The sequence below is a fragment of the Ailuropoda melanoleuca genome, chromosome 2 (assembly GCF_002007445.2).
Source record: "Ailuropoda melanoleuca isolate Jingjing chromosome 2, ASM200744v2, whole genome shotgun sequence".
NCBI classification, from domain to species: domain Eukaryota; kingdom Metazoa; phylum Chordata; class Mammalia; order Carnivora; family Ursidae; genus Ailuropoda; species Ailuropoda melanoleuca.
In genome coordinates this window covers 192,788,699-192,804,498 of record NC_048219.1, presented here as the reverse complement: position 1 = coordinate 192,804,498, position 15,800 = coordinate 192,788,699, and the positions used below count along the sequence as shown (strand labels likewise).

At 41.5% G+C, this 15,800-nt stretch overlaps 1 protein-coding gene across 4 annotated transcripts in view; it reads right to left on the bottom strand.

Moving 5' to 3' along the window:
• The window catches only part of DGKD (diacylglycerol kinase delta), an 88,494-nt gene extending 74,296 nt beyond the window's left edge, over positions 1-14,198 (bottom strand). Inside the window, exons 1-3 of one of the 4 annotated variants that reach the window (XM_034655415.1) lie at positions 14,174-14,198; positions 11,683-11,793; positions 9,950-10,030 (exon numbers count right to left, since the gene is read on the bottom strand). In XM_034655415.1, coding sequence (XP_034511306.1) covers positions 9,950-10,030; positions 11,683-11,775 — 174 coding nt within the window. In that variant the 5' untranslated portion in view covers positions 11,776-11,793; positions 14,174-14,198. Of the gene's footprint in view, positions 1-9,949; positions 10,031-11,682; positions 11,794-12,437; positions 12,609-13,819; positions 14,142-14,173 lie in introns of those variants that run through there. The other 3 variants (XM_002917963.4, XM_034655414.1, XM_034655416.1) reach the window with 3 other exon arrangements.
• Between the last annotated feature and the right edge of the window lie 1,602 nt (positions 14,199-15,800).

Genomic DNA, 15,800 nt, shown 5'->3' with positions numbered 1-15,800 from the left:
ATTGTCCAAGTTCACTATTATAAACAGCTCCAGACTGAGGAAAAACAACTTCTAACAATATATTGCTTACAAGAATTAAATCTAAAATAGCAAGGAAAAACTGAAGATAAAAGTGAGGGTGGAAGACAGAAGTACACATTATCAATTAAATTCTGAACAAAGAAATATAATAATATTAGTATCAGACAGAGTACAGTTAGTGATAAAGACTGTTCAGTGTAAAAAAGATGTTACCTTATTGACAAATAATTACTCAGTAATGAGGGTATTAACATTTATATGTTTGGGCGTGTGGGTGGCTCAGTTGGTTAAGCATCTGCCTTCAGCTCAGGTCATGATCCCAGAGTCCTGGGATCAAGCCCGGCATCAATCTTCTTATCCCTCTCCCTCTGCCCTCCAACCCCTGCTCATGGTCTCTCTCGCTATCTCTCTCTCTCTCTCAAATAAGTAAATAAATAAATAAATAAAATCTTTTTTAAAAAAATTTAATGTGTCTAAAAGAACTCCAAAGGGCACCCGGGTGGCTCAGTTGGTTAAGCGTCTGCGTTTGGCTCAGGTCATGATCCCAGGGTCCTGGCATCAAGCCCCGCATTGGTCTCCCTGCTCAGTGGGGAGCCTGCTTGTCCTTCTCCCTCTGCCCTGACCTCCTGCTTGTGCTTTCTCTCACTCACTCACTCCCCCAAATAAATAAATAAAATATTTAAAAAAATACAAAAATAAAAGAGCTTCAAAAATAGTGAAGGTAAAAAAGTGTTGCAAATGTAAGAAAAAAATGACAAATATAATTATCCTGAAAGAGAGTAATTCCTCATCAGTCTCTGGAAGATCAAGTAAATTAAAAATAGGATCATAAGAAGACCTAAACAACAAATTTCATAAATTGTGACAAAGACCAAACTTTATTCCCTTTGGTAAATACATTATCCTTCAAGTAAATGGTATCTAGCACTTCTCACATTTTATAAAGAGTGATCTTAATGTCAGATACCTATAAGTATCATTGAGCAACAACTGCCAATTCATCCATTAAGTGGAAGAGGCGGAGAGGCTGAACAGAGCTTCTGGCAATACCATACGACTGGTGGGGAAAAAAACACAAATTCAGAGCCCAACAGAGAATGAATACCTCAATTTACAGCTGAGAGGCCTAAAGGAGTATCCCATGAAAGCAGAGAGAGTGACAGCAATCAAAAAGTATGAAATCTTGGGACGCCTGGGTGGCACAGCGGTTAAGCGTCTGCCTTTGGCTCAGGGCGTGATCCCGGCGTTGTGGGATCGAGCCCCACGTCAGGCTCCTCTGCTATGAGCCTGCTTCTTCCTCTCCCACTCCCCCTGCTTGTGTTCCCTCTCTCGCTGGCTGTCTATCTCTGTCGAATAAATAAATAAAATCTTTAAAAAAAAAAAAAAGTATGAAATCTTGCCATTTGCAATGACATGGATGGAATTAGAGGGTATTATGCTAAGCAAAATAAGTCAGTCAGAGAAAGACAAATGCCATATGATTTCACTCATATGTGGAATTTAAGAAACAAAACAGATGAACATAGGGGAAGGGAAGGGAAAATAAAATAATATAAAAACAGAGAGAGAGGCAAACCACAGGAGACTCTTAACTACAGGGAACAAACTGAGGGTTGCTGGAGGGGAGGTGGGTGGGGGGATGGGGTAACTGGGTGGTGGGCATTAAGGAGGGCACTTCATGTCATGAACACTAGTGTTATTTGCAACTGATGAATCACTAAACTCTACCCTGAACCTAATAATACACTATACATTAACTATTGAATTAAAAAAAAAAAAAAGCAGAGGAAGTGAAAAGAGACCAGCCAACGGAAAAAGTAAAGCCCACAATCAAATTAGCTCTATCACAAACTGGATTTAAGACAATCTGCTGCTACTTTGCCTACCTACCAGAAGAAAAGTAAATGGTAAGGGAAGACATCATCATCTGAGCATAAAGATATCTTGACAATTTTTCCAACAATGCTTGTCGACCAAAATTAACAGGCATACCAGGAAAAAAAGACTAAAGGAACAAAAGCCAAGAGAAAAATCAGACAATAGGAAAAGACCCATAAAATAACCAGATATTAAGAACCAGATATTTGAGTTTTCAGACATAGACTTTAAAATAAATATGTTTACTATAGGGACTTTGGCAGGTAACTAGAAACCTTTTTTAAAAAATCAAATGAAAATTCTCAAGCTGAAAGATAAAATAACTGAAAGTGAAAACTCAATAGAAAGACTTAATTACAGACAAGACCTGAAGAACATCAGAAGATAATAATGATAATAAAGCATCCAGAGTGAAAAGAATAGAAAATATATTTTTTTAAAGAATATAAGAAACACACAAAAGACAGTGAAAAGACCTAACATATAAGTCCCAGAATAAGAGGAAAAATTAATGGGTAGAAGCAATACTTGAAGAAATAATAACCAAGACTTTGCCCAAACTGACAAGAGAAGGAATGTAAATCCATAGATTTCAGAAGTGCTAGGAATGCTAAGCAAGATAAATACAAAGAAACATGCCCGAAAAATCATAATAAAACATAATAAAAATCTTAAAAGTAGTAAGAAGTAGGAAGAAAGGTATATTACCATCCAAGGAGCAACAATAAGACTGATAAATTACTTCGAAGAGAAATAATGGAAGCTAAAATACAATGACTTTTTTTTCAATGTAAGGTCTGTGTCCAACGTGGGGCTTGAACTCACAACCCCAAGATCAAGAGTCACGTGCTCTACTGACTGAGCCAACCAGTGTCCCTACAATAATGTTTTATAGATTGCTGAAAGAAAATTGTTGCCAAGCTATAATTGTATAACAAGCAAAAATACCCTTCAAAAAGGTGAAATAAAGATATTTTCAAACAAAAAAAGAAACCCCTACTAAAGAAATATTGAAGGGAGTTTTTCCAAACAAAAAGAATACTAACCCAAATGAATCAAAGAAATACAGAAAGAAATAAAGAGCAACAGAAAAGGCAAACATCCATTATAAAGCTAAATGACTATGGACTGTACAATAATGTCCTATGAGGTTTCAAATATTTGTAAAATTAAATAAACAACAGAGAGACAGAAGGAAGAGTATAGAGGTTTGTTTTTAAGTACCACAAATTAATTGTAGTTTCAATTATAATTTCAGTAGCAATGAAGAGTATAGAGAGTATGAAGGCTCTAAGATCCTTGCATTATCAGGGAAGCACTAAAAGTACTAACTATTACAATTTAGTAAATCAAGAATATATTTTGTAATCTGTAGAATATCCACTAAAATAATGTATATGAAACAAGCTACAAAAGAGGGAAAATGAAATAATTAATCCATTTAAGAAAGGAAGAAATGTGTGAAAAAAAATATAAAAAGACAAAGAAAAAACAAATAATAATGTTAGATTTATACCCAAGTACAAGAGTATCTTAGTATAAACATAATCAATTTCATCAAAAATACTGGTCAATTTTAAAATTAAATAATACAGTGGTCAATTTTAAAAACCACGCAACCATGTGCTGCTTATAAAAAATATACCTTAAATATAAACAAAAAGGCTGAAAGCAAAAGAACAGAAAATTATATATAATTACTTACAAAACAACTACAATCCAAAATAAAACTATTGCAGTTATAGTAACTCAAAATAAACTTTAAGACAAAAAAAAATACGAAGAGAATAGAAGGTTATTTCATAAAAGATTCAATCTAGTAAGAATATAAAATAACCCTAAATCTATATGCACTTAAAAATAACCCTCTAAACATATAAAGCAAAACAGAATGAAAACAAAAAACAGGGAAGTCCACAATCACAGGAGATTTTAATAAATCTTAATAACTAATAGGAGAAGCAGAAAAACAAATCAGTAAGTTATAAAATATTTGAGAAAAATAACTAAACCTTTGTCCTAATCAAACGCATACAGGAACTACTGAATCCAAGTTATGTTCAAATGCAAATGGAACATTTATGAAAACTGGTGGGTCATAAAAAGTCTCAACAATTTCAAAGGATTAAAATCATACAGTATATTTTCTGATCATATTAGAATGAAGCCAGAAATCAATAACAATACAACTAGAAAAATTCCCCAAGTGCCATGATATTAGGAAATGCACAGATCACAAAGACACAATATACATTATGATGCCATTTATATCAAATATCTAAAACAGTCAAAACTAAAAATCTACAGTGTTGGAGGTCAAGACAGTGGTTACATTTGGAGAGGGGAGGTTAACAGATCATGAAGGGAGCCTCTCTGGGCTCGGAGATGTTCTATCACTTGATCTGAGTGGCCATTACACATCAGGCTTGCACCTACAGTTGTGTATTTTTTGGTATGTAAGTCATTTTTCAATCGAAAAACTTACTTGAAATATATAAAGTTCCAGTAAAGTAGAAATTCTATTTTGACAAACTCCCTTGGAAAGTTATGGTAGTAAAAATATACCTTCAGCACAAATCTGTAACTTTGCGATCATAAAGCTGAAAATCATCTCAAAACATGTTAGAAAATGGAAAGAAGCATAAAGGAAAAATGAATAGCATTTTTACCTGGTAACACCAGCCCCACTATTAGTGTATGAAATCTAGTTTAAAAAAAAAAAAAGACAAAGACAAAGCACTGAAACTATCACAACCAATGAGGGCAGATTTAGACAGAAAGTGAATGAGTGAGGTAATTCTGAACCCTAAATATACAGTGCTAACTATCAGAAAGCAGAGGAAGAAACCAATTCATCAAAACAGAAATTCAACGGCCAATGTTCAACCTCACCATGATGGTCAAAGAAAGAAATCAAAACAAATTACCATTTCTAAACTACCCAAGTGGCAAAAATATTCCAAAATGTTAACACATGGTGTTTGTAAAAATACAAAAAAAAAAAAAAAACCCTTTCATGAAGTCCTGTTGACATAAGTTCTAAAGGCAAGTGGGCAATGAGATATCAAAAGTCTTTAAGTTTCCATTGATTAGTATTAACGTGTTCAATCATCAAACATACAATTTCACGTTATTATAGAGGCTGGGATCTAAAGCTGGCAAATCCCCTTTTCCTCTTCATGTCGCTTTGTTTTGTGGCCTTGTGAGGGGCAGCCCCACTCGAAGGTGAGAAGGCAGAGGACACTGGCAGCTCTACTCCCCATCTCCTGAAAGCTCCCACCAACACTGCACCACCTAGGAAGACTCTGAAGGCAATCTCATGTCTTTAGCTTCATCCTAGCTTCACTCTGTTCTTAAAGACTAGGAAGACAAGCAGACCCCAGTCTTGTTACATAAGCCTCGTTTGTTCCACCTCTTCCATCCAGCCTCTGTAAAAAATCTCTCCTCTCCCCAAATATCTCCACCCATGTCCCTTTGAAGTCTCTTGTCCAACAGGTCCCAATTTCTTTACAATACAGTTCTCTGGCCATGTGGAGGAGGAAAAAAAATGGAGCCTTTTACACCGTGGAGGAAATTTACTCCTGCTTCTCCAACTACAAAAGGTTCCCAACCATTAACTGATTCAAGATAATAGCAGCTTTCACTGACTTGTTGTTTGTACCAGGCATGCAATTTTAGTAGAAATTGTGAAACTGGAAATTTACTACTGGCATAGTTGGAAAAACCAAATGAGGTGTCTCAGAAAATGTAGCAGCTTCTGGGCAAATACATTTGTTCACCCTGTGCACGTGCGCCAGTCCCCGGCAAAGTCCACAAGGGCCCAGCCGATGGAAGAGAGACCCGACAGAGACTCCGGCAGTTCGCTGTATGATACGTAACTGGTTCAGAGTTCAGACAGTAAACACCGCACGGGGTGAGAAAGAGGAATAATCATTAAGTGCGAATTTTAAGCACAGAAAATATTTCTATCACCCGCAGCCCCAAAACTGACGGACTCTCCACAAAAGCATGACCGGGGGGAACTGGACCACAAGCTCTCCCCATTTATCTCCATACTCCATATGCCATCATGAATCACTCATGGGATGAGCTTCCTTATCTTGGAATGTTTCTGGGGAACCTCAATATTAATCTTTCTCTGGTCCTTTCAGCACATCCTCAGATGAAAAGGCAGTTTTTAAAGCACTAACGAAATGGAAAATACATGTGAAAGAATTGGTGCCTCTGCCCTGAAGGCTGGGAATTATCCATGACTACCTGACAGAGATGGAGTTCCAGAGGTCCCTTCAACACAGACAGGCTCTACATCTGGAAGTCAAGTGTTTGGCACTCGGAACACATTTTCCCGTAGAGACAATGTATGAATCAGGGTTCGTTCTCAGATCGGGCTGACAAAGCTCCATATTAGCTCATATAGTACCAAAAGTATAGTACCATCCTATTTCTTCCATAATATTTTTACTGAGAAACATTTCCCACACAATTCACCCTTTTAAAGTATACAATTCAGTGATTTTTAGCACACTCACAAAGTTATGCAACCATCACCTGTATCTAATTCTAAAACACTGTCACCCCCTCAAAAAAAATCCTGTACCTCCGGCCGTCATTCCTCCCTCTTCCACAGCCCCTCCCAGCCACTAATCTGTTTTCTGTCTCCACAGATTTCCCTATCGTGGCATTTCATATCAATGGAATCAGGAGATCATGGCCTTTTGTGTCTGGCTTCTTTCACTCAATATCATGTTTTCAAGGCTCATACAAGTTGTAACACGTATTCAGTACCTCATTTATTTGTCAAAAGCCTTTTAAAAGTTCATACTTTGTACCTCAAATGGAATTCCATTTCTAAGAATTTATAGAAATAATCGGAAATGCACCAAAGGATCTGTGTACAACTGTATATCACGATATTATTTATGATAGGAAAAATGTAAAATTCACTATAGGGACTGGTTAAATAAACTTACACACTTATATGATGGAATACTACGCAACATTAGAGTAAACAAGATTTTAAAGGATTTTTGAGAGAGGAAAAGCTCATTGTTAACTAAAGAAAGAACATTAAAAATCATATTTTGCAAAATGTGTTTGTGGAATGACATCAACCAAAATATATTACCAGGTATCTCTAGGTATTAAGAATATGGATGGTTTCAAATTTCCTATTTATATTTATATACTTCATACTTTTCTTTAACAACTTGAATGATCAGTAAAGTAATTTGTCTTTAATAACACTTGTCTACTGGGAGAGAAAACAACTTTTGGAATGTGAACAGAAAGGCACTCAGAGTTCAGTTCAGAGTCCCTCGTGTTTTCATTACGTAGATAATTTTATTCTATATAATTATACACACATGCACACATATAACAGAAGTAAGAATAAGCTAATCAGTAAGTTGTTTTTAAAAGTTGTTAAAAGCAAAAAAGAGACAATAAATACAGATGCAGAAACTGAATCAGGTACCAGAAAAATGGAACTGATCAATAATCCAAGAACTGGTTCTCTTACAAAAACAACAAAAGGGACGGAGTTTAAGAAATCTGACAAGATGGGGCTCCTGGGTGGCTCAGTCATTAAGCATCTGCCTTTGGCTCAGGGCATGATCCCAGGATGCTGGGATCGAGCCCCACATCAGGCTCCCTGCTTCACTGGGAGCCTGCTTCTTCCTCTCCCACTCCCCCTGCTAGTGTTCCCTCTCTCGCTGGCTGGCTGTCTCTCTCTCTGTTAAATAAATAAAAATCTTAAAAAAAAAAAAAAAGAAAAGAAAAGAAAAGAAATCTGACAAGAAAAGCAAAAGCTAAACAAATGAAATTAGAAATGCAAAAGGGATATAACCAGAGACACTGAGGTTTAAAGTGCAAATAATACGTGCTACTAAATTCAAAGGTGGGATAGGTGGGAAAGTAAATTACAAAAATGGAGTCAAGAAGTAAAAAAAGTTCAGGGGCGCCTGGGTGGCACAGCGGTTAAGCGTCTGCCTTCGGCTCAGGGCGTGATCCCGGTGTTGTGGGATCGAGCCCCACATCAGGCTCCTCTGCTGTGAGCCTGCTTCTTCCTCTCCCATTCCCCCAGCTTGTGTTGCCTCTCTCACTGGCTGTCTCTATCTCTGTCAAATAAATAAATAAAATCTTTAAAAAAAAAAAAAAGAAGTAAAAAAAGTTCAAATGATCAGAAAGCAAAAATAAACCTTTTCACAGCCTTACCTCCCTGAAGAGTCTTTTTTTTTTTTAAGGCTCTTTATTTTTTTTTTACTTTTTTTAAAAAAGATTTTATTTATTTATTTGAGAGAGAGCACAAACAGGGGGAACAGCAGGCAGAAGGAGAGGGAGAAGCAGGCTCCCCTGCTGAGCAGGGAACCCGATGTGGGGCTAGATCCCAAGACCCTGGGATCATGACCAGAGCCAAAGGCAGACAATTAATCAACTGAGCCACCCAGGTGCCCCCTCCCTGAACAGTCTTTGTGACAGAAAATTTAAAGTAAGTTCTCTCATACTTTCAAGAAACGATCAATTCTAAAGCTATATAAAGGGTTCCAGAGCACATAAAGTTATGGAAAGTTACTAAATGAATTTTATGGGGCTAGTTTAACTCTGAGATCAAAACACAACAAAAGTTACCTCTTACCCCCCAAAGGAAATGCCCATCCATATTAGATAGGAACATCCTAGACACAAAATTAGGTTGCAAAATTTAACATTACCAAGAACAATTTATTATTAGGAAATGTACAAATACCTAAAACCAACATGATCAATTAAATTAATGCTCAAAAACCCCCAATAAAATACCTATTCCTATTAAAAACTCTAAAAGCCACAAAGCACAGAATAATCCATTTACAATTTAAAAAGTCTCTCTCTAGCCAGTAAGTAAACAATAAAATTAATGGAGTAAAAATAAAAATATTCCAAGTAAAATGAAGAATAAAGTAAGAAAGACCACCAGGAAAGTATGACTAATTCGATAAGCCACGAACCAAAACCAAGGAGTTAGGTACATCAAAACAAAATAAGTACAAGTTTAAATGGTGGAAGGAAAAATCCCATTCGCATCAGCAACATCAATAATCGGCCCATAAATAAATAAGATTAAAACAAAACCTGAAAGTATCTGAAACTAACACTAAAAAATGTCAGATAATGTAAAGAAAATTACCCACTTTGATTGAGTTATAAAAGAATTGGGGGGAAAAAAAAGTCAGGAAGCATACTTTACTTCTAGATTGGCTAGCTTAACAATACAGAGAAACATACTTCTAAATATTCCATTCCTGCCATTAGAGTCATACTCTATACAGATTTTAAAGTCAGCCCCTGAAGCCAAAATTGTAGTCATACCAGAAGCGCTATCTATGTAGCCATTTAAAAATATGAGGAACGTTTTGATCAATCAACATAGAAAAATGTCCACCATAAACTGTCAAGAGGAAAAAAAAACTGGTATAAAATAAAAGGATCATAATAATCTCAGGGTCTATGTGGGGGAAGGCACAGGTGTTTAGAAATAAAGATAAATACTCTAGAGTAAGCAGTTGGCTACCTCTGGGTGGTAAAGTGACACGATTTTAGCCATTTGGAACTTCTGCAAAAAGTACAATGTAACTTCTATAAATTTGGAGGTGGGGAGGGGAGCAGTTTAAAAGTAAAGAAACACACCGAAATATCAACAGCATATGTTTTGAGGTAGCTGAATTATGGTTGTTTACTTGTTTCAACATATTTTCCTGTGTTTTCCAAATTTTCTACAATAATCATAAAAAACAAACCTCTGTGCAAAACGGTTAGAGAAATGTAAACAACAACATGTTAAAAAATTCACTTGGACCCTCTTGCTCTTTCGAGCTTACATGTGCCAAATTCTCAGTCTTTCTCCAAACATTCTATTATTTTCAACGTTAAATTCAAAATTTGCCAGGAAGCATTCCAATCAGAAAAAAAAATTAAAATAAAAAGCTCTGACCTGCTCACACACACTTGCTCAAATTAAAAAGGAAAGCAAGACGCGGTGAGGAATCAAGAAAGGTGTGGCCCAGAGTCTCACCGTGAAACTGTTGTTGACGTTCTTGGTGCTGGATTCAGCCACGCTGGCATCCGTCAGGTCCACCTCATCAAATATGATCGACTGCAGAGAGACACAGGCCCCACAGTCAGTGTGGGGCCCAGCCACCCCGGCCCAGCCACTCTCCCTCAACCCCAGCCAAGCACCCACACATGTCCCAGTGCCTTGAAACTGGAGCGTTTGGTAACTAAACGAGCACTGACTGTGTCCACCCCACCTGCTTCTAACCAAGAGCGCAGAGCTCACAGGTAGACCTCCATGTGTTCTTTAAGCCCAGAGTTCATGAGTGATTGCATTAGTGGAGAAAAACAAAACAAAAAACCACTGTGACTCCTGTATTTATTTTCTGTGATCAGCATTTCACTTTTATATGTGAAATATGCCCTCACATGGAGTCCACCTGAGGGAGAAGGGCCAGACGGAGGATCCTCTGTCCTTCCAGCTAGCACACTTAGGGGGAAAGGTCCTGGCTAAAATACATGATTCTAGGAAGAGAGACCAACCCAAATAGAAGGGATCTGGCTATGAAAAAAAAAAAAAAAAACAAGGAAGCAGACCAGAAAGAACCTAGTCCTAAAGAGAGAGACAGCCAGGCTCCAGAAGGAGGACGGGGAATTATGTCGGGGACCTTCCCCCTAACCTATTTTCCTCTCCACTCTCCCCCACATCCCCACAGTCCCCATCTCCTGTTTACCTTACTGTCCCCTCTAAGAGGACTCCATTGGGAACCCCTGGAGGAAATACTAATGACTTAGAAAAGAGACTCACCCTTTTAAATAATGAACCTCCTCCCCCAAATCCCCTCCCCCCAACACACACAAAAATAAAATAACTATAAGCGGTTTTTTGTTTTTTGTTTTTAATGAGGGATGTGGTCAGAACCCTTTCTAAACAAGTTGCTCTGTTCAATTTCAAATTTTAATGCACTCCCTAGGGTACATCTCAAAAAAAATCCAGAATCTAAATCATTTACACTTTAATACCAAAATATCAGTATTGACAACAATACCGATACAATACTGGTATTCAGAACACCAAAAACTAGCTTTGCAAACACATATTCATCTAAACACGATGGGAATTTAGTGGCTTTCACTGGCTCCTTGTCTTCCACTAGAGCTGCCTAGCGACTCTCGCTGCAAAGCTCACACACAAGCCGGCACAGGGGAAGGAGGAGCTCGGCGAGAGGCCTTGAGACAGAACTTCACAGTTCTGTTCACAAACCAACAAGCCCAATACGCTCCAGAAACAGCTTCAATTAGTTTCACAGGTATGTACTACTTATCTCCAAACTCGTTAAGTTGTGTACATTAAATATCTATAGCTTTTTGCTTGCCACTTATAGCTCAATAAAGTGCTTAAAAAAAAAAAAAGATATTTGAGCCCATAATAAGAGATTTACAAGCCTGTGACCCCCAATCCTTCCGAAAGAAAGATCTCTAACTGTAATTTGATTATTTCTGTGACATTTCTCCCCTTCCCCATTGGTGACAGAGGACATTAGGGGGAATAAAGTGAGTAAAAGTCAACATTTATAAGAAATAAAACATGCCTTGAGACAAATTCAAGCTAGCACCCTGGAGTATTACCAAACTCGCTGGAAATAACAGATCTAAGCAGTGGAGGTTTGTCCCAGGATGCGGACTCAGTAGGGAACCTCTCTCCCCTTAGGCTCCTCCCAAGTCTGTTCTTGAGTGGTCTCCACTGCACCTCACCTTTGCCGTTTTTGCATAGTACAGCGTTCGCCCCCGCAGCTTAAAGTATCTCCTTTTTGATCGCTGGAATGAATTGTTCTGTTTGGTCAGCATCCCCTCTTTGATGACGGTCTGAAAGCACAGAAACAATTCATGAGCAAACGTCCACACGGTGCCCTCGAGCCCGTCCCGCGGAACCGCACAAGAACGGGCCAGTGAGTGCATGATCAGTCAGGCCAGCGGCCTAACTGAAGTACTTCTCACACTCTCCCCAGACCCTGGCCTCCGGACAGGCCGAGCACACTGCCTGGGAGGGCTACACAATTCTCTGAGGGACTATGGTGTGCCTGAACGGTGAGGGTAACAGGGGCCCAAGGTGTGCCTGGCCATGTCCAGGGGATCAACAGAAGGGGACATGAAGACTCGCAGGGCCACACTAAGCAGCAAGGAGCCAGAGCATTCTCCAACTTCAGCATTTGGTATTTTTCAGCTATTCTTGGCCCTGTCTCCGTGTTCTCTGGCCTCCTGCCATTTCTCAGGACCCTGTTGCCAAAACTGTCAATGTAGGTTGCTGTGGGGTTCAGCACAGCTCCAGGCCTGCACCCCACTCAACCCTCACCCCATTCACCAGCTAGACATGTGCCTCTGCCCACACTGTCACAGAGAAGTGCCACAACCAAAGTCACTAAAACTCCTCTCATCCCATAAACCTCATCGGTCCACCATGAACCTGGAGTTCCCTTAACAGCCGAGGTGGACAGCAGCAGTCCACTCACCTTGGCTAAGTTAAAGCCAAGAATGGGGCATGGCTTCTCCTGGAGCTGTTTCCCCTCTTCTGCTGTCCTGGGGGCTGATCTAATAGGACAAAGAGCCCTGCAGACCACTCAAAAGTGAAATGCTCAAAGAACTACTTGATCATTAGACATCTGAACCACTGGGAGCCACTAAGAGTCAAAATGAATAAACAACGTGCCTGAAACAAGAGCCTGGTTCTCAACACGCGCATACTTCATTTTCCCCAGCTGACAGAAATGGCCATTGTACAAGGAGTCTCACTGATGTGGAATCAGGCAGAACGCACAAAAACTCTGCTCCAATACACCAATACCGGTTCAGAGAAGTTTTAGATGAATTACCTAATCCCGTAGAGCTTTGCACTTGAGGTAACTTTTTAAAGAAAGTATCTGTCCAAAGCACTTGGATACCTGTGGCCAGTGAAGACGACATAAGATGAAACCAGACACAGAAACCTCATGTAACCCAAACACGTCAGAAGGCAAGAGCAGAACACCAGCGCGGTCTGGTCCCTCCACCAGCCAACTCCAAACAGAGCAGGGAGGGAACCTGAGCTGCAGCTAACCCCCCTGCCCCGAGAAGAATGCCGAAGAAAGCCCCTGATCCCACACATGCCACCAACACGGGGCCACGCACCGGGACCCCCTTCTGAGCTGCACATTGCCCGGGGGGTCTGGGGGTGCAGGCCGCCGCTCCCCTCCTTATCTCCGCCGCAGGACGACCTCTCTGGGTTCTTCCCAGGCAGGGGCGGCTGCACAGGCCCGCTCGTGACCGTGGGCCAGGTGTGATGGGATCTGTGCTGTCTGGCCGGCCTCGCAGGACGAAAAGCAACCTTCTCCAGCTCCCGGGAGAAAATCTACTGAGGAGCCTCCCTCCTCATTCTGTGCCATGTGCCTCCATCTTTCCTTCTGAGGAGGTCCCCCACCGGCTCTCCCAGGTAATTAAAGAGCGCCAGCAGATGAGAGAAGAAGACATCACACAACGATCAAAGCAACAGACATGGCAACTACAGTTACAGAATTGGAAACTGCCATCCTTCACAAAACGAAGGCGGGAACGGGTGCTGAACCAGAGGCTGATCCGAGGCAGACAGAAAGCACCCCCTCTGACCCCAGCAGCTGCAGGCAGAAACCATCCCCCACACAGAACGACTAGCAGGTTGTTTCCTAACATCCTTCTCAGAGCCAAGTACACATGGACGCTCATGTCAACGTGCGCTGCAGACCCAGAACAGCTACGTCTGCGCAAGGTGCTGCAGACCCACAGGCGCCGGCAGCGGCTCCAGGACAGCCTCTCCTCCCTGACCTTACAGGACTCGCTCCCGAGGAAGGCAGCTCTCCTCGCCCCCACGCGCCTTCCTTACCTCTGCAGGGGAAGTCACCACTTCCATCTCTTTCCGAAATGCAAATTAAAAAAAGAGAGAGAGAGAGACAACAAAACCAATAAGCCCAGACCCAGAAAAGTTATAAGTTATCTTTAAAGGATAAACGCTAGAGTATTTTTTCTTGCATCTCCCGCCACACATCTCACACATAAAAGAAAAGCAAAATTAAAACACAATCCACTCCGCCACACACACACAAATCTTTCAGAAAGCGGATGAGAGCTGCGATCTTGGGCTACCCAAGGAGGGCCGCTGTTCTATTTATAGAACAAGAGCACTCAGAAAAAGACTCTGGTGGGTTTCAGCGGAAAAGGCTGAGGAAAAGATAAAGACCAGTATTTCTTTGAAGCTTTCTCAGAAACTGCGTTTCTTCTCCTGATTCGCTGCTCGAGAATACTATAGATATGCTGCAGAATATTTTTAAACACTCAGTCAAAAGCAATGAACTAAAAGTGGTCAAGAAAATAACACCCCTGAATAATCTGCTGTGTTTTGCATTTGGCAGCTTGTAAATGGCACCCACAGGAAACACTGCTCAGCTGGCAGGGCTCCTCCTCATGCCCAATGGAGCAGAGAACCAGAAGTCAAAAGCCCAGACTCAAGCACAGCTCGATCAGGACATGCTGGGCGGCCAGGCTCTTAGAACCATTTTGTCAAGTTCTTTGCACAAACAGAAGGGCCCATTCTGTCCTTCAAGCAATCCAGGGCACCTTCATTACCCTGGGGAACAAGAAAGGACAGATTTGAAACACATGCAGGCACTGAAAATCAGATAGAATGGGAAAGTGAGCCCCACGCCCACCTCCAGAGAGGATATAAATCTCAAAGCTGGACTCCAGGGATGAAACCGGCAGTCCAAGCGTGGCCCTGGGTGCCACAGCCACCCACGGTGGGCAAACAGCACCTGACCCACAGGTGAGACTACCCGGGCACCTGCTGTGGGGGAAGCTCAAGTCTCCAGTCATCCTGCTCAGGAACAAAGGACTGAGGAAGGCAGCTCTGGAAATGCCCTTAAAAAAGCTTCAAGCCAGGGGCACCTGGGTGGTGCAGTCAGTTAAGCGTCCAACTCTTGGTTTCCGCTCAGGTCATGATCTCAGTGTAGTGGGATCAAGCCCTGCATCGGGCTCTGCACTCAGCACAGTCTGCTTGAGATTCTCTGTCCCTACACGCTGTGTGCTCACTTGCTCATGCGCTCTAATAGATAAATAAACAAAATCTTTAGGGGGAAAAAGGTTTTAAACCAGTGGGCAAGGAAAGGCCCCTCGAGCCCTGGTCAAACCTGCCCAGATCACTGGCAGCCAGGCCTGTGGGGCTCAGGCTCTCAGGTACCCTTTGCAAAGATGGTTTCGGCCACAGTATGGAGGAAAGGTGAAGGGAAACCTAGATGCACGCAGAACAGTCTAGAAACTCTTACAGGAGGGCAGCCAGCAACCCTGAGCCTCTGGGAGGGAGACAGGGACACAGACATGAGAGAGCTTGGGAAGAAGGCCACCACAGATAGAGGTAAGGAGGACTCTGGTTTCATGGCGGAGTCTGGGGACTTCATTTGGGGCATGCCCACAGGTCCTCAAGCATGCCAGGCGGAGCTGAGCAGAGAGACGGCAGCAGATACAAGGTCAGGGTGTGAGAGGTTTCACAGGGGAGACACCCTGGGAAGTCCCATATGGAAAAGGAGAAAAAGGAGAGAAGGCACAGGGGACAGGGAACCCTAGGACACCAAGCTCAGGTACAGAGAGGCAGGAACCCAAAAAGAGGATAGAAGAAAGTGGGCAGAAGGAGGCCAGGGGCAAGGAGAAAGCCCCCAGGAGGCCGTACTGATGATGCCGAATGGAGTCGGAGGAGGACCTGCCCGGGGGGAAGCAGAGCACAGCGCACAGAATGTGACCAGGGTGGGAGGAAGCAAAGATAGGAGGCGGGGGGGGGGGGGGGTTTGGGGTTTTTTTTTTTTTTTTTTTTTTTT